Below are 20,592 nucleotides of genomic sequence, written 5' to 3'. Positions count from 1 at the left end.
GGAGCTGCTGCTGCTGCTGCTGCGAAGGAGCTGCGACGCTACTTCTTTGGCGGCCGCGGAAGGGCTTCAGGGGGTGAAAGTGGACACGGGGGAGGCAAACCCCACCACCACCACCAAAGGGTGGGTAGAGTGGATAAATGGGGGGGTTGGGTTCTTTCAGACGTCAATGGGGCGGAGGGGGGACTGGGGGGGAGGGGGACGTGGAGGGGGCAAAATGGGCCGCCCTCCCTTGACCGTGGGTGTTGGTTCTTAAGAGTTGGAAGGGGTCATTTTGAGGTCTTCTAGTCCAGCCCCCTGCTCAAGCAGGAGAGGCTATATAGCAGGGGTCTCCAACCTTGGCCACTTTAAGCCTTGGCGGACTTCAACTCCCAGAATCCCCCAGCTGGCTATATACTATATACTATTTCAGATGAGTGCCCGTCTCTGGTCTCTTCTTTAAAAGTTCTCGGGAAGTGGAGAGCAAAGCTGGCTGGGGGATTCTGGGAGTTGAAGTCTGCCAAGGCTTAAAGTGCCCAAGGTTGGAGACCCCTGCTGTATACTATTTCAGATGAGTGCCGGTCTCTGGTCTCTTCTTTAAAAGTTCTCGGGAAGTGGAGGGGGTGGGGACACCCGAGTTATGGGCAGGGGTCTGGATAAGGGGGGAGGGGTTGCAGGGAGAAGAGATGCTTCCTCCTAACGTTATTTGGGAGGGTGAAAAATTACAGGTAGTCCTCGACTTACAGCCACAGTTGAGCCCCAAATTTATGGTGTGCTAAGCAAGGTTAAGTGAATTTTGCCCCCATTTTAGCACCTTCCTTGCCGCTATTTTTCAGGGAATCGCTGCAGTTGTTAAATTAGTCATCTGGGTTGTTAAATGAATCGGGCTCCCCCCCCTTTGACTTTGCTGGTCAGGTGGTCACAAAAAGAGATCACGTGACCCCGGGACACTGCGACCGTCGTAAATGGGAGTCAGTTGCGAAGCTTCTGTATTTGGATCACATGACTACAGGAGAAATGGCAACAGTTGTTACTGTGGAAAAATGGTCATAAGTCACTTTTTCCAGCGCTGTTGTAACTTTGAAGAGTCACTAAATGAATGGTTGTAAGTCGAGGATTGCCTGTATGTGTTTTTTCTTCCTTATCCATTTTTCCCCTTTCTGAGCATCTTTTATTCTTTTTACTTATTTTCTTTGCTCTGGTTATTAAAAATCCCCATTAATTAAAAAAAAGGGGGGGGGAAAGGGTGACAACAGCCCTCGAATAATTTAGAGAGATGTATGGGAGGGAGAATGCGGGGGCCAGAAAATGGGGATGAGCCTACCTAGCAAGATTGTTGTGGAATGATACAGTAGTACTGGACTGCCATTTGTCAGAATAGGTGTAGGGTCTCCTGCTGGGAGGGGGAGGGGTTGGACTAGATGACCTACAAGGTCCCTTTCAACTCTGTTAATCTGTTAGTAGAGCAAGGCTCCTCAAACTTAATGACTTTAAGACTTGGTCAATAAAGAATTCTATTCTATTCTTGTGGACTTCAACTCCCAGAATTCCCCAGCCCTGCAGTAGGAGGGGGGCTCTCTAAGGAGCTTTGAACGCCTGGAATATAAAAACATATATAACCAAAATGCTTTCCTCCCAGGCAGCTGAACCCTGCCTTAGAGTCACATCCTGTCTTGATGATTCATCCTTGTTTAAGCCCTACCAGATGTCGCACACTGCTCCGTGTGGCCTCTGGACTATGGTCCTTCACGTCACACAATATCTCAGCGTCAGGTGCCGCTTTCGGCCTGTAAAAATGTCAGCCTGCCCTGGCCTGATTGCTTTGAAGCGCTGTGAAATGAAGCACCTTTTACAGCAGCTGCAGACTGCCAGATATTTTTTGTTTTTTTTAAAGAGGACAACCTCCATCATTTCTGGCTAGAGACTGATATTTTAGGAACTGAATGTATTTTCATGTATATCTATATATCTACACATATCTTTATATCAATGTATCTCTATATCTCACTATATCACTATGTATATATCTGTATATTTATCTATTTCTATTATCTATATCATCTATCATCCATATTATCTATCCACCATTTATATCCCTCTGCCTTTCTTTCTATCATCTATATCGGGTGGGCAACTATGGCCCTTTTATGACTTGTGGACTTCAACTCCCAGAATTCCTGAGCCAGCCATGTTAGCTCAGAAATTCTGGGAATTGAAGTCCACAAGTCATAAAAGGGCCATAGTTGCCCACCTCTGATCTATATCATCTATCCATCTATATCTATCAGTTATCTATCTACCATCTATTATCTAACCATTCATCCTGTCTCTCTGCCTACCCTCTCCCTCCCTCCCTCCCTCCCTATCATCCATATCTATCTATCTATCTATCTATCTATCTATCTATCTATCTATCTATCTATCTATCTATCTTTTCTATCTAATCTATCATCTATCCATCTATATCTATTTATCTATCAGCTATCTACCATCTATTATCTATCCATCCATCCATCCTGTCTGCCTGCACCTCCCTCCCTCCCTCCCTCTCCCCATCTATCTATCCCGTCTGTTGTAGGGGTCCAAGAGAATAGCCTTTTCTGCTGTGGCCCCCCAACTAGTGCTGAAATTCAAATTTTTTTACTCCCGGTTCTGTGGGTGTGGATTGGTGGGCATGGCAGCGGAAGGATATTGCAAAATCTCCATTCCCACCCCACCAGCCAGAGGTGGTATTTGCCAGTTCTCCGAACTACTCAAAATTTCCGCTACCGGTTCTCCAGAACCTGTCAGAACCGGCTGGATTTCACCCCTGCCCCCAACCTCTGGAATATTCTGCCATTGGAGGTGAGGATTAAAATAAATAAATAAATAAATAAATAAATAAATAAATAAATAAATAAATAAATAAATAAATAAATAAATAAATAAATAAGGATGATAAACTGAATATTTTATATTCTCAATTTTTTTAAAAAAAAATTTAAATTTCTGGGAAATTGTTTGCAATCTGGATCTTAACATGGGGAATGCAAAGGGTTTTTTTACATGTAGACTTACAGGAATAATGTAAGCCAGTTCTTCTGAGGGGGATGGCACCTTGAACAGCTGTGGAGAACAAATGTGGCTCAGAGTTGGGTTGTTGTCAGGTTGCTACCATATTTCTTAGTCTTGAAAGATGTGCAAAAAAATGGCATAGTCAGATAACACCAAGAAGCCCAATAATGCTACCCTTTTCAAATTAAGGCAGCCAATGCTGTTTTGCTATAGGTAAAGGTAAAAGTTTCCCGTCCACTCATGTCCGGCTCATCACCATTTCCTAACAGAGGAAGCCAGTGCTGTCTGAAAACACTTCCGTGGTCATGTGGCTGGCACGATTATACACCAAGCTACACGGAACGCTGTTACCTTCCCACCAAAGTGGTACCTGTTTATCTATTGGTGTTTTGCATGCCTTCGAACTGCTAGGTTGGAAGGAGCTGAGGCAAGGGACGGGAGCTCACCCCATCGTGCTGCACTCAGGTCTTGAACCTGGCTGTCAGATTTCCAACTGACTTAAGCTCAGCATTTTTAACCACTGAGCCATCATGCCCCTCTTCTTCCTAGAGTATTCCCGCAGGTGCAGGGTCTGCTTTTCGGATCCTTGAAAGCCACTTTGCCCGGTCAGTTGCATCTCCAGGGCGCAGGCCTGCGGCTTGCATATCTTTGCTGAAGGTGTCTTGCCATCTCTGTTTTGGGCGCCCGCAAGGTCGCCGGCCATTGACTTCTAGTCGATAGGCAGTCTTGGCCATGGTGGAAGGTGCTGCTCTCTGGATGTGTCCATACCAGCGGAGCCGGCCTTCTTTCATCTTCTCAATAATTGGTGCCATGCCAAAATGCTGTCGAATGGTGTCATTTGTGATGTGGTCAAGAAGGGAGATGCCCGATATCCAAACGAGCATTCGCATTTCCATGGCATGGGGAGAGCTTTTGGTCCCTGTTGTTGCTGCCCAGCATTCACATTGGCCAATGTGCAACAGGGTAGATGGTTGTCTTGTAAATCTTAAGATTTATGATAGGTTGACATCATGGCCCCCTGTGGTTCTACTAAATAGGACCTATGACAATTTGCCTCCTGAAGACTTTAAGGGAATATTCTTCAAAGTTATACCAATTTTCTTTATTTGATGGAAAGTTTTTGTAGATGGAAAGATTATTAGCAAAGCGATTGAATTTATTTGCAGTCTTTCCAGGGAGAAGAGTTGGGGGGGTGCAAAACACGAAACCTTACATGCGTGACCAGTTTCCTCATACAAATCTACCGTATTTTTCAGAGTATAAGACGCACCAGAGGGAATGGAGGAGATTATCCTGGAAAACAGCTTTAAAAAAAAATGCTGTGAACCAGCCAAACAATAGATTTAGGAGTGGTGGAGAATATGCTGGTAATCAGCGGGAGGAATGGAGGAGATTATGCTGGAAAACAGCCAAAATAAAAATGCTATGAATCAGCCAAACAATAGATTTAGGAGTGGAGGAGAATATGCTGGAAAACAGCCTAAAGATAAAAATGTTGGAAATCAGTTGGGGTGAAAAAGAAGATGATGGATGATAATTAAACAATGTGAAATGATTTTGAAATGATTTTATGTAAAATGAGAAGTGTAATTGATGATAAGCCTAAGAAAATTAGATGTAAATCAATAGAGGTTAAGATAGAGATTTGATGAAATGGGTTTTGAGATTAATGAATATATATGGAATTTTGATTTATAAAGATATAAAAATTAGAATTGTGTTTATTTGGAAACTAAATATTGCATATAAAAAGGAGCTGTGTTTATTTGGAAATTAAGATTTATGGTGATACAATAGGATGCTAAATGTTTAGATTAAGATGTTAGAATTTGTGATAAAAATTTGTGGTTTGACTTTTATTTTAAAAGATGTAAACGGATGAAACTTGGAATCCAGCTTGTTAAAGAAGTGTGAGCAATTGTACCTATTCATGACCGGACCAAACCTTCGCTCTCAAAAGATGTATTTTATGTTTAAGATGTTTAAAAAATAAATAAAAAATATTTTTCAAAAAAAAAAAGACGCACCAGAGTATAAGACGCAGCTTAGTTTTTGGGAGGAAAATAGGGGGGGAAAAATCTACCTACCATGTATTCATCTGGTTAGCATCCTTAAGTCTGGTCAGCTTCAGCACATTAGTTTGCTGGGTTTTATCCCCTGCTTGGGGACAAAAAACAGATTCCAAAGCACAACTGATCTTTGGAGAGAGAAGCAATGAGAAAAGCAGGCAAACCACAGAGATCGCTTCCCTCGCTAGTGCCTCCTTGGGGCTGAAAAAAAACTTCACAGCTGAGAGTCGGAGGGAGGTGGCAATGCAGGATAGCTTCATTTGCTAGTGCCTCGTTAGGGCTGAAAAAAAGCTTTGAAAAAGCTACATTCGGAGTATAAGACGAACCCAAATTTTCAGCCTCTTTTAGGAGGGAAAAAACTGCGTCTTATACTCTGAAAAATACGGTGTATGTATGTATGTATGTATGTATGTATGTATGTATGTGTATATATATATATATATATATATATATATATATATATACATATATATATATATATATATATATATACATACACACATACATATATATATATACACATACATATATACACACACACACACACACATATATATATACAGGTAGTCCTCAACTTACAACAGTCTTAGTGACCATTCAAAGTTACAATGGCATTGAAAAAAGTGACTTCGGCGTTTTTCACACCTACTGTATGACTACTGAGCATCCCCATGGTCATGGGATTTACGTTTGGATGCCTGACAACTGACTCACATTTATGACGGCTGCAGTGTCCTGGAATCATGTGATCCCTTTTTGCCACTTTCTGAGAAGCCAAGTCAATGGGGAAGCCAAATTCGTTTAACAACCGTGAATCAACTGTGGTGATTCGCTTAACAAATGTGGCAAGAAAAGTCATAAAATGGGGCAAAACTCACTTAACCAATTTCTTACTTAGCAACATAAATTTTGGGCTCGACTGCAGTCGTAAGCTGAGGACTGCCTGTAGTAGCATAGTAATAAACCAAAGTACAATTTAAACAAGAAAGGGAATCCCCATTATTCAGACATACCATATTTTTCGGACTATAAGACGCACCGGAGTATAGTTTTTGGGGAGGAAAGTAAGAAAAAAGCTGATTGGCGGGTGGATCAGCCTCCTGGAATACCCCCAATCAGCTGTTTCCAGAGGTGAATTTTAGCAACAGGTTCCTTGGTTGTGAGCTCTGTGCCTTGCTTTTTTTTCTGCCTCTGAAACCTCTGTTTGAGGCTTTTTTTCCCAGCCTCTCAAATGGAGGTTTCAGAGGCTGGACTGGGCTACATTCGGACTATAAGACGCACCCAGATTTTCACCCTCTTTTTGGGGGTAAAAAGGTGCGTCTTATACTCCGAAAAATACGGTACTTATTTTGACAGTAAAATAGAAGCCTTAAAATAACAAAATTGCACGGCCCCGGGTAAACAAACTGGCTAAGCTACTCGTCAACATGGAGTACAAATATTAAATGTGAAAATTACTTGTCTGCAATGCAGCAACAATATGCGAGCCAGAAATCAGCATTTTTGCACAGAAGCCTGTAGAAATGAATTTGCTGGCCTCAGCTGATAAGAAGCATGACACAATTTGAAACTCAGCGGTGACTCCTCAGTATGAGTAATCCTGTATATTTAGTTCACTTCTTTAGCTGCGGTCTTCCATTCTATGAAAGGTAGAGAAAAAAATGGCACGGCAAGAGCTGAGTAAATTAGATGCAATGGGACACCCCTTCCTTTCTCCCTCCCTTCCCTTTTTTCTTCCTTCCTTCCTTCCTTCCTTCCTTCCTTCCTTCCTTCCTTCCTTCCTTCCTTCCTTCCTTCCCTCCCTCCCTCCCTCCCTCCCTCCGTCCCTTGAATGTCACATCTTACTGATAAGGTGACTCTGGGCGGCTTAGAAATGTAACTTTATTTAACTTTTATTGAAGTTTAAAAAGTTGCCAAAGCAATTGAAATTACAACCCTCGCCTTCCTCCCTCCCTCCTTCCTTTTTGTCTCCTGGACTAGTCCCTGCAGTTTTTATGGCAATTTTTTTTCAGAAGTGGTTTGCCATTGCCTCCTTCCTAAGGCTGACAAGAGTGAGACTGGCCCAAGATCATTCAGCTGGGCCAAAGGCAGGACTAGAACTCACAGGCTCCTGGTTTCTACCCTGATGCCTTAACCACTAAACCAAACCAACTGGTATCTTTCCCACCTTTTTGCCACCTTTTCCAGACAAAAACTACAGAAGCCAATCTGCTGATGAAAAACTACCTCAAATTTCAGCCATGCAATTTTTCAGAAATCCTCAAGTGATACCCACTTATTACCGGCTCTCAACTTTTTTTTTAATTTCCCAAGATATGGTTAAAACACTGAAGACTACTTCCATTAATCCCCACCCACCCCAGAATACTATGGTGCCAATCAGCCAATGGATTAGAAATCTCTCTTACAAGTATTGAAAAAAAGCCACACATGAATGCACAGCTGAGTCCATTTTTGTTTAATGTTATTTTAAAAAAAAAATCAGGTGACTATCACAACGTAAGTGATTAAAATGCAAATTACAGTTCTTATTCCATTGTCTAAACAGTCAAGATTCTCTTTCCTATTCAGATAGTAGAAAGTTGGGGAAGGGGGAAACTCAAAGGAGAAAAAGAGACATAAAAAAAATCCTTGCGTCACATTTTCTCTTCTACAATTTTAAAGCTGTTCTCACAGAGACGGCTTCTACTCACACTTCAGGAAATTCAGTTGTAAATAAAATTGAACCTGCCAAAGAGGGTGGAAAGAAGAAGATGATAAACTGAATTATCTTATATTCTCCATTAAAATTTGTCTTTTTTTAAAAAAAAATTCCTGGGAAATTGTTCGCATGTTGGCTATCTCTCTGTGCACCTCAAAAAACCCTGAAGCACAATTTACGCGATGTACTTGGTTCATAGCAATTGGGACTTTTGTCTTATCTCGTACTGAGGAGACAGGCAGCCCTTCGTTGGCATTTCTGCTCCCTCGAGCCCTGCAAGACTGAATTTTCAAAAGCTGCAAGCAAATGGCCAATTTTGGATGGCAAGACTTTTTACTGGTTCAGCTCTCCAGCATTATTGCTACATTTGCAGCTCCTCTTGGGTTTGTTTCGTTAATGAGAACTTCTGAAAAATTTCAGCGTCTCAAGACTTCAAAACTCAGTGGAGGGAGATGAAGGATCGACCATCTGCATAACGCAAATATAAATCCATGCTTTTATCAAGCCAAACAGCTAGAAATGGCTGGTTAACCTCCTAGCCTTTGAATTTTAACCTGGTTTATTTTTATTTGTAAATTTTAACTTGTTTTAACTTTGTTTTTCAGCTCTGCTTTTATTTGGGTATTTATATGGATTTTATTATGCTGGATGCTGCTGTGCAATTGTCACTAAGCCACTCAGGTGCGATCAGCGGTGTAGAAATGTAATAAATAGTGTTAAGAGCAGAATTCCAGAACCTCAGACTGAATCCGCAACATCATCATCCAAGAGTGATGCTGCCTAAGACATATAGAATATATATCACTAGTGATAAGATATAGCAATAGCACTTAGACTTATATACCACTTTACAGTCCTCTCTAAGCGGTTTACAGAGTCAGCATATTGCCCCCAACAATTTGGGTCCTCATTTTACCCACCTCAGAAGGATGGAAGGCTGAGACAATAGCAATAGCACTTGGACTTATATACCGCTTTACAGTGCTTTACAGCCCTCTCTAAGCGGTTTACAGAGTCAGTATATTTCCCCCAACAATCTGGGTCCTCATTTTACTGACCTCAGAAGAGTCAACCTTGAGCTGGTGAGGATTGAACTCCTGACAGTGGGCAGAGTCAGCCTGCAATACTGCAGTCTAACCACTGCACATAATGGATGGATGATGGAAGGGCAATAGCGCTTAAACTTATATACCGCTTTACAGCCCTCTCTAAGCAGTTTACAGAGTCAGCATATTGCCCCCAACAATCTAGGGTCCTCATTTTACGCACCTTGGAAGGACAGAAGGCTGAGTCAACCTTGAGCCTAATGGGATCTGAACTGTCGAATTACAGGCAGCCAGCAGTCAACAGAAGTAGCCTGCAGTACTGCACTCTAACCACTGCGCTGAGGCTCATAGTCAGAGAAGAAAATTTCTGCTCCTCTGCTCCACAAAATTCCTTTTATTTTCCTCACAATCTCAAACCAAATAGTTGCACAGAAAGAGAAGGAATAAACTTTCCTTCTTGAGTTAACTTGGTCCAAGCTCTCCTTTAAGAGGATCAGCCAACCCCTCCCCTAGAATTAAAAGATGGGGGTTCAAGAAAGCTTCTCCGTTACCCACGAAACACGCAGAGCTGCAAGCGTACTCTTACCTGCTCAAAAGTTGCGGGAGGCTGGAAATGATAGGACCGTAGCCCGGCGCGTTGTCGTAAAGCTCAAATAAAGGAGCAGCTACTAGCTTGTAGTTTTTGGGGACTGCAAACAAAGCTGGAACAAATTCAAGGGAAGAAGCAACTTAAGTTTCTCCTTCATCTGATTCGCAGCACAAGCAGAATAAAAATCAATTGCCTTCTGCTATACCTGTCACCACCGGTAAACAGATCAGAAAATATGATTTAAAAGGGTTTTCATTTTTTTTTTTAAAAAAAAGCGTTGTATTCACTGCAAAATGTTTAGAAAAATGTGCATTCAGACATTAACACGGCCTGGATTGGTCTTCGGAAAAGTTAAGCAAGTTAGCTTAAATGCTAAGTTCCAAAAGGACCACGTAGACATGTAGCTAAATATACTTCTTGGAGCAATGCACATAGTCCTCGACTTACAACAGTTCACTTAGTGACCATTCAAAGTTACACCAGCACTGAAATAAGTGACTCATGACCGTTTTTCACACCACCATTGAAGCCTCCCCGTGGTCACGTGATCAAAATTCGGATGCAAAAACTGACTCATGTTTATGACGGTTAGTGTTCTGGGGTCATCTAATCCCCTTCTGCGACCTTCTAACAAGCACAAAGTCAACGGGGAAGCCAGATTCACTTAACAACCCTGTTACTAATTTAACATCTGCAGTGATTCACTGGACAGACATGGCAATTTTTCCTTGAAGAAGAAGTTTGGCTTTTCATCGAAGGTTCATCAGTTGTGACTGGATGGTGGAGGGATGGCTTCTTGGATGAGAAGCATCTTCTTCCGCAAGGAAAAAACAGTCCAGTTGCCTTTTGGAAGGCGGCGGGGGGGGGGGGGAGTTTAAAAAAAAAAGCACTTTTGAGACAACTATGACCTGGATGACAGAGAATCTCCAGACATTGTTTCACAAAAAGCTTGTGGCCAAGAGTGATCAGGTCCTGTTTCTTCTGGAGGTAGGACAGGTATTGACCATGAGTAAGAAGATGTCATCTAAACCAGGAATCTCCAACCTTGGCAACTTGTGGACTTCAACTCCTAGCAAAGCTGGCTGAGGAATTCCGGGTGCTGAAGTCCACAAGTCTTAAAGTTGCCACGGTTAGAGACCCTTGATCTAAATATTTAGCAGTGGCAGCATCCACCGGATATAGGCTGGGCTACATGGTCCTGGTCATCTTGATGTTTACCTTGAACTCTGCTCCCCCATCTCCAGGAAATAAAGCCGTAAGAACCAGCTGCTTACCTTTTTCTTGAAGCTGAACCAAGAAGAGCTTCTTGTGCTCTTTTGGTTTTGTAATATGAGCTGGAATATATGGGTACTGTGGGAAACAATAAAAAGAGTTATTTACTTGGCATCTTGGGATCAATAATTAATTAACTCACTTTTGGAACAGAACGAGCCATGTAATTATCTTTTAAATCAGCGTTTCTCAAACTTGGCCACGATAAGATGCGTGCGTTGCAGCTCCCAGAATTCCCCATGTCTTGGCCAGGTGGCCAGGTTTGAGACTCACTGGTTTAAATTAAAGAGTTGGCTTCAACTCTCACCTGTGGGGGCTCAAAATTGGGTCTCCACCAGTTACCAATGCAGTCATCAATGACCCAGTCTTGAAGGACGCCATCTTGACGTCCTAGTATCTGTCAAAATACAAATTGCAGGTGAAATCTTAATGCATTTCCAGGCAATTCACTGAGACAGAATATAATGGGCTCAGGATTAAGGCCAGCAGTCAGCATTTTTTGTATCAACTATTAATTAAGAAGCATTCAGGGGCTTGCCAAGAGTTGCGGTTTATTAAGTTTATTAAGAGCACATTATGTATCTGCTGTCTGATCTGAGTTATTTTTCACTGCTACATATGTGTTTTCCCCAAGCAGCTTCTTCCAGTAAATCCTTATAAGAATAACTGAAACAGCCTGGAACTACATCTCCACTGGATTTTCCTGAAGCATATTTGTGAGAATGATTTTATTAGTTCTAAATCACGTTTTAAAACCTGTGTAATAATGTAACTTCAAACACACACACACACACACACAAAACCCTGAATCTGAAGTGAAAGGGGGGTGCTTTAGATCTCCCTTCACCACCCTAGGAAAAAATTGATATATGGGTAAAAAAAAAATAAAACATCCAATTTTATTTGTCATCTTTATTCAGATTCAAAATTGTTTTATTACTTTAGGAACATAAAATGGGTTACAGATTTATTTATTTACACATAAATAACATTCCTAGATTACGTGTGAAATCTAAAGGGAAGAATTGGACAATTGAATTCAAATTTACAACCAGAATTAATATGTAAATGTTATTGATGAACTTGTTCCAAATGGGCTACGGCTTCTGAACATTATCACTTCTGAATTACTGCCCGAGAACCAGGCAAATAATTAAAATGAAAAGCACAAGACATTCTCAACACTAAAATAAAGTCAATGATTATACTCCTCACAATATCCAGCATGGATGAACAGAAACAGACTTAACAACCATTTTTAAAAACTGTTTGGAGGGAACCATGTATAAAATAGTTCCTGCTCTTTTGAATCTCTTCTAACTACAATTCTGCCCATGGGAAATAAATTATTCCTAGTCTCGTATTTGAGAATTATGGTATATGGTTTGTCTTCAAAGTACAGGAAGGGTAATGAACCAATATTAAACATTTTATATAAACATTTTCACGATGCCGTTTTTAAGTTATTCTGAGAAAGTGAAGACCTGAGGCAAAGGAATGTCTTGTTTTAAACAGTTTATTCACATTTCTAAGGCAAAACCTGTATTCGTTTTTTCCAATATTTACAGGAGGGAGGGGGGAATACAAAATGTCTTGCAGAAAAAAAGGGAGAACATCTCTCCAGGCTGCCACTTCTCTAAATGACCATTTCTCAGAATAATCATTTGAATAAATGCAGCACTTACCTCTGTCATTAAACGTTTAAGACCTTCTACCTCATCTTCTCCGGGATTAAGTTCACCACCTGGCCTGTTGAAAACATAAAAGATGTGTTTTAAATATTGTCACTTTATTTTATACAGGCAAAAATGTAAAACTAGTATGTAACCCTAAATTGTAAAGAAATCATACATTAAGCCATGAAGCGGATGTGCTAACACACTTTAAGCAGGACAATCACTAATTATGTCTATAATGCGTTCCTTTTTAAAAACGGCCAGCCACCTGTAAGCAATCTTGGATAAAGTCAATTGTTTGGTTTTAACTCAGTTTTTGTACTTCTTTTGAGTCAGTTTTTAAAATGACTTGCCAAGGGAATGCTGGTTCTCTTGAATTATTCCAAAGCTTTTTTCAATGCAAAAAATTAAGGTATTGTTATGGCTCAGGAGTCTTTACTTAAAACGTTGTTTTAAAAATAATACCTTTCCTATCTAGAGTTTTTCAAAAAGGGATGTGATCATGTGACTGTGGGGGGGAGGGAGGGGGGCACAGACCATATGAAAAGAGAAAGGAGAAAAACAAGCAACTGTACTGCCTGTGATTTTCTGAATGCTACAGAACAATCAGGAAGAAAGCGCTGGACAGGGAGGCACCTAACAGTCACTGGTTCCTGACAAACCCCAAAGGCCTGGAAGGAAAAGAGGTACTGGGAGAAATATTTTTCCCTACCTGCCACTACTACCCTTCATAAATGCCCTACTACTACAGGTAGTCCTCGACTTACAACGGTTCACTTAGTGACTGTTCAAAGTTACAACGGCAATTTAAAAAGTGATTTACGACCATTTTTCAGGTACTACCTTTAGCATCCCCATGGTCGTGTGAACAAAATTCAGATGCCTGGCAACCGGTTCGTACTTGTGACCGTGGTTGAGTGCCAAGTTCATGTCATCCCATTTTGCGACCTTCTTGACCACGTCAATGGGGAAGCCAGATGTGCTTAACAACCGGGTTACTGACTTATCAACTTCAGTGATTCGCTTAACAATTGTGGCAAAAATGGTTGTAAAATGGGGCAAAGCTCAACTTAGCAAATGTCTCACTCAACAAGAGAAATGTTGGGCTCAATTGTGGTCATAAGTCGAGGACTACCTGTATAATCTTTTTTTTCCGTGGCTTCCCAGTTTGGGAGGAAACCTTGCAGCTCACCTAGTCCAGCTCCCTGCTCAGGGCGAGTGTTGAGTGCCACCCAAGATGTTGATAAGTGTCCTTGACAAATAGCAGTGCAGCCTTGGCTTAAGAAAACCGCGAAAGGGACGTTTGACTTACAGTTTGAAGAAGGTTGTGCCCAGCTGCAAGAGCAGCACGTGTGGCAATCTATGTTCGTGCACAATGAGGACCCCCTCAACGGTCCGCCTCATCCCAATCTTGTCAAATTCTTCCCTCATGCGCTGGAATCGGGCGGCTACCGAACTGTCCTTCTCATAGAGGGGTTCCTTGGTCCCAAAGGTATAATTTGTCAGTGGGTACCTGGAAGGAAGGAAGGAAGGAAGGAAGGAAGGAAGGAAGGAAGGAAGGAAGGAAGGAAGGAAGGAAGGAAGGAAGGAAGGGGGAGGGAGGGAGGGAGGGAGGGAGGGAGGGAGGGAGGGAGGAAGGAAGGAAGGAAGGAAGGAAGGAAGGAAGGAAGGAAGGAAGGAAGGAAGGAAGGAAGGAAGGAAGGAAGGACATCTTAAAGCACACAATTTCATGTAAACTATTTTAGGATTTTATCACAGTTTGCTAGAAGGTAATACAAATTGTAACTCTAGTACTGTATATTTATTTCCAAAAAGGAGACACTCCTGGATTTATTTATTTATTTATTTATTTATTTATTTATTTATTATTTATTTATTTATTTATTGGTTTGATTTATATGCCACCCTTCTCCGGAGACTCAGGGCGGCTAACAATGCGTTAAGCAATAGCCGTCATACTTTTGTATATACCTGCTTACTAGGGCTTTCGGGGGCCCCCCAAGCGGTGTTCTTTTTTATACAAAGTCAGCTTATGACACCCCCCACTTCCAAAACAAGATATTGCAAAAATATTCATCTACCTCCCTTACTATGGTTAAATCTAAGATGAATTGCTTATATTGAAATTAAATTACTTGGAGAAAACAAAAGCAAGTTATTTCAGCAGCCTCCTGTATAATCGATTATTAGGCAGGTAATATGAAGAAGAAAATAGCAGATAGGCGGCTTTGGTTGCCCCTGTCACTTCCTTGTCACAAGAGAATCAGGCAGACTTCAAAAGTCTAACGCAGAGTCTTCAAACTTGGCAGCTTTAAGACTTGTGGACTTCAACTCCCAGAATTCTCCAGATAGCATAGCATAGCATAGCATAGCATAGCATAGCATAGCATAGCATAGCATAGCATAGCATAGCATAGCATAGCATAGCATAGCATAGCATAGCATAGCATAGCATAGCATAGCATAGCATAGCATAGCATAGCATAGCATAGCATAGCATAGCATAGCATAGCAGGCTGGAGAATTCTGGGAATTAAAGTCCACAAGTCTTAAAGCTGCCAAGTTTGAAGACCTCTGGTCTAACATTTCTGCTCGCTGCTTGTAATGCGGAAATAGTTCTCAGTTTCAGTTGTGAACGGAAACCAGAATCCGTTTTAGCTCTACATTTCCTAACTGCAAGTAAACGACGAGTCAAGTTATTCTTCTAGCCTTTCTAACTGCCTCTAAGTTAGGAATATGATTTAATTTTATCTTTATAGTTAAAACAAATACTGCTTTAGCTAGAAAGATATAACTAAGCAAATACTAAGAGAAAGTGGCATTGCACAGCATAATGAAGACAAAGGATGGATGGAGAGCTGTAGAGTTGGGAGTTCTAAGTCTTTCATAAATTGATCTGCAATTGTATCATAGCATCAATGGCTTTTCCAGGCAGCTAAGGAACAGAGCTGTAATCTTCTAGCTGCACCAAAGTCAGCATCTGTCAGCTAACAGGAGCCTCTACTACCACTGCAGCGTAAAGTTTACGGTACTTCTCATGAGCTCTGGAGAGTAGAGAAAGTGTTTTCTAAAACACCCAAAAGATTGGTGCTTCTTAAGAGATTGATGTAATTCAACTGATAGTTTGAGACGGGATATTTTTGATAAGGATAGCCGTAAATTCATTATCCGTTCTATGCCAATCTCAAAATGCATCTTTAGCTCATTTTCCCTAATCTGGAGGATGGAGCAAAATGTGAAATAAAATACCCAAGCCTTACAGCTGACAATCCACTTAAAAGATATATTGAGCTGTGCCGGACATTACGAAGGGACAAGTTGAAGAAGGAAGGAAATTTACTTTCAGTTATAAGACTAAAGTATTAAAGCTCCAAGTTTTTTTTAAAAAAGTATTTCTTAAAAACTGGAAGTTATTAATGATAAGGGTCAGCCAATTTAGGAAAATCAGTTTCATGGATAGTTTCAAAAGCCTGTTCACTTAAAGATCTACCTTACTTTTTGGAGTATAAGACACACTTTTTCCCCATCTAAAAGAGGGTGGAAATGTTGGTGCGTCTTATACACTGACTACAGCCATTTTTGGTCTCCCGAAGCCCCGCCTCATGCGTCCTGTTTTTCCGAAAAATGGGCCTGTTTTTCACAAAAAAGGAGTGAGCAGAGGCTCCTGTGGGCTGGGGAGGGCAAAAACGCCATTTTTGTGAAAAACGGGCTCGTTTTTTACCTCTCAAACCCCCCACACATTGCGTTTTTGCCCTCCCCAGGCCTCAGGAGCACTCTGCAGGCCTCCCAAACCCCATTTTTGTGAAAAACGGGACACGCAGAGGGTTTGGGAGGCCTGCAGAGTGCTCCTGGGGGCCGGGGAGGGCAAAAACTTTTTCTTGCTTACCTCTTCTAAAATCTTGGTGCGTCTTATACACCAGTGCGTCTTATAGTCCGAAAAATATGGTATATTACTGTTTCTCAATCTTAGCAACTTAAGTTGTGTGTACTTCAATTCCCAGAATACCCAGCCAACAGGAATTGAAATCCACACATCTTAAAATTGCTAAGATTTGAGAAACCCTGATTTATATCACAGCTGTACCATTCCAGCGCTTAATAAAAAAAAAAACCTCCCAAATCAAGGACTGTGCTTTTACTATGTTTAATCTTCTGCTTTGCAGCCAAATTATTGGGCAGATGTTACTCTCGGCACTTAAGAAAATTTTCACATCATCTTAAGTTTCACCATAATAATTCATACACTTATTTACAAGTTACTATCAAACTATAGCACAAATTATGAATGCAAACCAAATACATGATGCTGCATACATACTTATCATAAATCATGTGTTGCAAAAGAAGGAGGCATGCCTATAGGTTTGGCTCAGGAGTCTAAGCACAAAAAAGTACACACATGGATTAGGTACACGCTTTCTCAAAAAAGTGTCCAACATATGAACTGGGTGCAAATCATGCAAAAGTAATTAGCAGCACATGTATGGTTAAGCCTTCATCATTGTTTACATCATGAACAGAAGATAGTAAACCCAGTCAGATGACCAGCATAGGAATCCTCAGAAACAGAATTTCACCAAAGTAACTACTTGGGAAGACAGGGGTGTCTCATACTACACTGAATCATGAATTGTCTCAAAAGGCGCTCTTTTTCAAAAGGCAATTGTTTCAGTTCCTCAAAAAGGGAGCATTTTCCAGTTGCCTTTTGAAAAAGCATCTTTGAGGCAATTATGACCAGGACAACTGATGATCTCCACAATACACTGAATCATGTCTTATTTAAAGGAGGCCACCTGGTAATTTGGGCTAATAGAGGAGATCGGGAACTAAAACTCCTGGGAGAAGAATGGAAAACTACTTCCATACTCTTACCCCCAAAAATCCACTTCTTGCTATATCTATGTGTAAGTCAAATTGGGGAGAAGGGAATCTATATATTGTCCAGTTCGTGGAGCAGCACACAAAAATATAAGATCTAATTTGTGGAGCAGCACACAAAAAAAAAAATTAAAGAGCTGTTAAGAACTAAGATCACTCTCTTAAGAACTTGGATGGGAGACCACAAGGAAATCCCAGCATCACAAACTTCAGTCCTCCTAAAAGTCTGTAGAGAGTCTCAGTCATACAGGTCACGGTTGTCCCAAAGATGCATTTTCAGGAGGCAACTGGACTTTCTTGTTTTTTCTTTTGAAGACGTTTCACTTCTCATTCAGGAGCACAACTCAGGTGACCCTGAGGACACAGATAAACCTCCAAGGAGCCTCAATGACCCTCTAAAAGGATGCAAATGACCAGCTGTCTGCAGGGAATATCAATTCTTCCATTTATATCCACCATCCAGTCAGAGCTGAAGAAGCTTCTTGGATGAGAAGTGAAACGTCTTCAAAGAAGGGGGGAGGGGAAGTCCAGTTGACTCCTGAAAAAAAACACCTTTGGGACAACCATGACCTGGATGACTGAGAATCTCTACAGACTTTTAGGAGGACTGACGTTTGTGATGCTGGGATTTCCTTGTGGTCTCCTATCCAAGTTCTTAGAGTGATCTTAGTTCTTAACAGATCTTTAATATATATTCCATTCCCCAACCATCCAGTCAGAGCTGAAGAAGCTTCTTGGATGAGAAGTGAAACGTCTTCAAAAGAGAAAAAAAAAACAAGGTCCAGTTGCCTCCTGAAAAAGCACCTTAATTGGGACAACCATGACCTGGATGACGGAGAATCTCTACAGACGTGTAGCTATGCAATTTGGGATCAACACCCTTCAAATGGTGTGAGAGTAGGAATCGATTTCCAGAAGAAAAAAATTGCAGACTACAGGAACCATTTGCACCACTCAGGTGACCCTGAGGACACAGATAAATCTCCAAGTGGCCTCAACGACCCTCTAAAAAGGATGCAAATGACCAGCTGTCTGCAAGCAGTATCAATCCTTCCATTTCCCACCATCCAGTCAGAGCTGAAGAAGCTTCTTGGATGAGAAGCGAAACGTCTTCAAAAGAGAAAAAAAAACCAAGGTGGTCCAGTTGCCTCCTGAAAAAAGCACCTTTTGGGACAACCACGACCTGGATGACTGAGAATCTCTACAGACTTTTTAGGAGGACTGACGTTTGCAATGCTGGGATTTCCTTGCGGTGTCCCATCCAAGTTTTTAGAGTGATCTTAGTTCTTAACAGATCTTTAATATACGCTGCTCAAAAAAATAAAGGGAACACAAGGAGAAGACATCCGAGATCTGAATGAATGAAATAGCCTTATGAAATACTTTGTTCGTTACATGCAGTAGTTTTGTGTTCCCTTTAGTTGTTTGAGCAGTGTATAAACTACTGTATATAACAAACAAAGTATTTCATAAGGCTATTTCATTCATTCAGATCTCGGATGTCTTCTGCTTGTGTTCTCTTTATTTTTTTTGAGCAGTGTACATTCCATTCCCCAACCATCCAGTCAGAGCTGAAGAAGCTTCTTGGATGAGAAGCGAAACGTCTTCAAAAGAGAAAAAAAAACCAAGAAGGTCCAGTTGCCTCCTGAAAAAAGCACCTTTTGGGACAACCACGACCTGGATGACTGAGAATCTCTACAGACTTTTAGGAGGACTGACATTTGCAATGCTGGGATTTCCTTGCGGTGTCCCATCCAAGTTCTTAAGAGTGATCTTAGTTCTTAACAGATCTTTAATATACACTGCTCAAAAAAATAAAGGGAACACAAGCAGAAGACATCCGAGGTCTGAATGAATGAAATAGCCTTATTAAATACTTTGTTCGTTTCATACAGTAGTTTTGTGTTCCCTTTAGTTGTTTGAGCAGTGTATAAAACTACTGTATGTAACGAACAAAGTATTTAATAAGGCTATTTCATTCATTCAGATCTCGGATGTCTTCTGCTTGTGTTCCCTTTATTTTTTTTTTGAGCAGTGTACATTCCATTCCCCAACCATCCAGTCAGAGATGAAAAAGCTTCTTGGATGAGAAGCGAAACGTCTTCAAAAGAGAAAAAAAAACAAGAAGGTCCAGTTGCCTCCTGAAAAAAGCAAGTGAAATGTCTTCAAAAGAAGAAAAAGAAAAAAAAAACCCCAAGAAATTCGTGTTGTCCCCTGTGGGGGTGGGGGGTGGAGTGGAGTGGGGGAGGGGCAAAAAAAAAAAAACACCTTTCAATCCTTCCTGAAGGGCAAGTCCCACCTTCCAGGATGGGAGACCACCAGGAAAGAAAGAAAAAGAAAAAAAAAGAACTGTCAGTTTGGGTGACAAAAAAAAAAAAAAGCCCTTTCAAAGTGGGTTCAAAGCGAGGGGGGGCGCGGCTCCCCTGAAAGGAGGACCACGAGGTGGGCTTTCCCTTCCCCCCCCCAAAAAAGGAGCCTCTACATCGTCAGAGGAAGGAATTCTCCTTCGGGAAGAGCGAGAGATGGGGGGGGGGAAAGGGTTCCTGAGGGATTTAAGGGCAGCAATCGAGCCCCGTTTAGAACCCCCCGACTCGACCCGTGTTGTTGTTTCCACACAAGACGCCGCCCGGGCCTTTTTTTTTTTTTTGAAATTGACCCGCCCCCCCCCGCCCCTCCCCCCCACTTCTTCCCCGAAGCGACTCACAGGTTGATGGTGCGCTCGAGGGTGAGGGGTTTGCTTTGCTGGATGTATTTGTTCCCGAACTGGTTGACCCCGCGAGGCCAGCCGGTCTGGGAGCGATTGGGCGGCACGACGGACATGGCGGAAGCGGCCCCGGCTCACAAGCCCACCAGCATTCCCCGGCTTAAGGCGCCGTCCGTCCCCCCCTCACGCCGCGTTCTCCTCACACCCCGCCAAAGGGCGCACCGGAAACTACAAGGCCGCACTTCCGGGAGCCATAGAGTCCTCACGCGCAGTGGGTGGGTGGGTTTGTTTGAGCCGCCTTCGCTTGTGAGGGGCTGCCATAGAGAGGTTAAAAAAAAGAGCGTCCCTGTGTCGTTAATGGCAAGTGGAGGGGTTTGGGGCCAATAGGAGCGGAGACACTGCCATAGAGAGGGCGAGGTAAAAAAAGAGCGTCCCTGTGTTTTTAATGGCAGTGGAGGGGTTTGGGGCCAATAGCAGGGGAGAGATTGCTATGGAGAGGCGGGGTTACAAAAAGAGCGTCCCTGTGTCGTTAATGGCAGTGGAGGGGTTTTGGCCAATAGGAGCTGAGAGACGAGTTTGAGCCTATTGGGTGTCAGAGCAGAGTACAACGAGCCTTGGAGTGCTCAT

General features: G+C 41.9%; 1 protein-coding gene and 1 long non-coding RNA gene across 3 annotated transcripts; one reads left to right on the top strand and one right to left on the bottom strand.

Moving 5' to 3' along the window:
- Positions 1 to 6: 6 nt before the first annotated feature.
- Positions 7 to 5,050, top strand: LOC132709000 (uncharacterized). Of its 2 annotated transcripts, XR_015729582.1 has the most exons (3): positions 7 to 120; positions 2,658 to 2,820; positions 4,287 to 5,050. It is a non-coding gene; the product is annotated as an uncharacterized LOC132709000 (long non-coding RNA). The 2 variants fall into 2 exon arrangements; XR_015729581.1 differs by lacking the exon at positions 7 to 120 and having other exon boundaries at positions 2,224 to 2,820.
- A 2,492-nt stretch (positions 5,051 to 7,542) lies between these two features.
- On the bottom strand, positions 7,543 to 20,448 carry NUDT21 (nudix hydrolase 21). The gene is made up of 7 exons (XM_034425473.3): positions 19,966 to 20,448; positions 13,696 to 13,896; positions 12,393 to 12,456; positions 11,015 to 11,104; positions 10,710 to 10,785; positions 9,433 to 9,547; positions 7,543 to 7,826 (listed from the first exon to the last, which is right to left on the bottom strand). Exons 1-7 carry the CDS (start codon positions 20,079 to 20,081, stop codon positions 7,805 to 7,807), a joined length of 684 nt encoding a protein of 227 aa, XP_034281364.1. The 5' UTR covers positions 20,082 to 20,448; the 3' UTR covers positions 7,543 to 7,804.
- Positions 20,449 to 20,592: the final 144 nt, after the last annotated feature.

The sequence above is a fragment of the Pantherophis guttatus genome, chromosome 11 (assembly GCF_059756535.1).
Source record: "Pantherophis guttatus breed Tessera chromosome 11, ASM5975653v1, whole genome shotgun sequence".
Classification (NCBI taxonomy): domain Eukaryota; kingdom Metazoa; phylum Chordata; class Lepidosauria; order Squamata; family Colubridae; genus Pantherophis; species Pantherophis guttatus.
The sequence above is the reverse complement of the archived record's forward strand: the minus strand, read 5'-3'. Positions and strand labels throughout refer to the sequence as shown.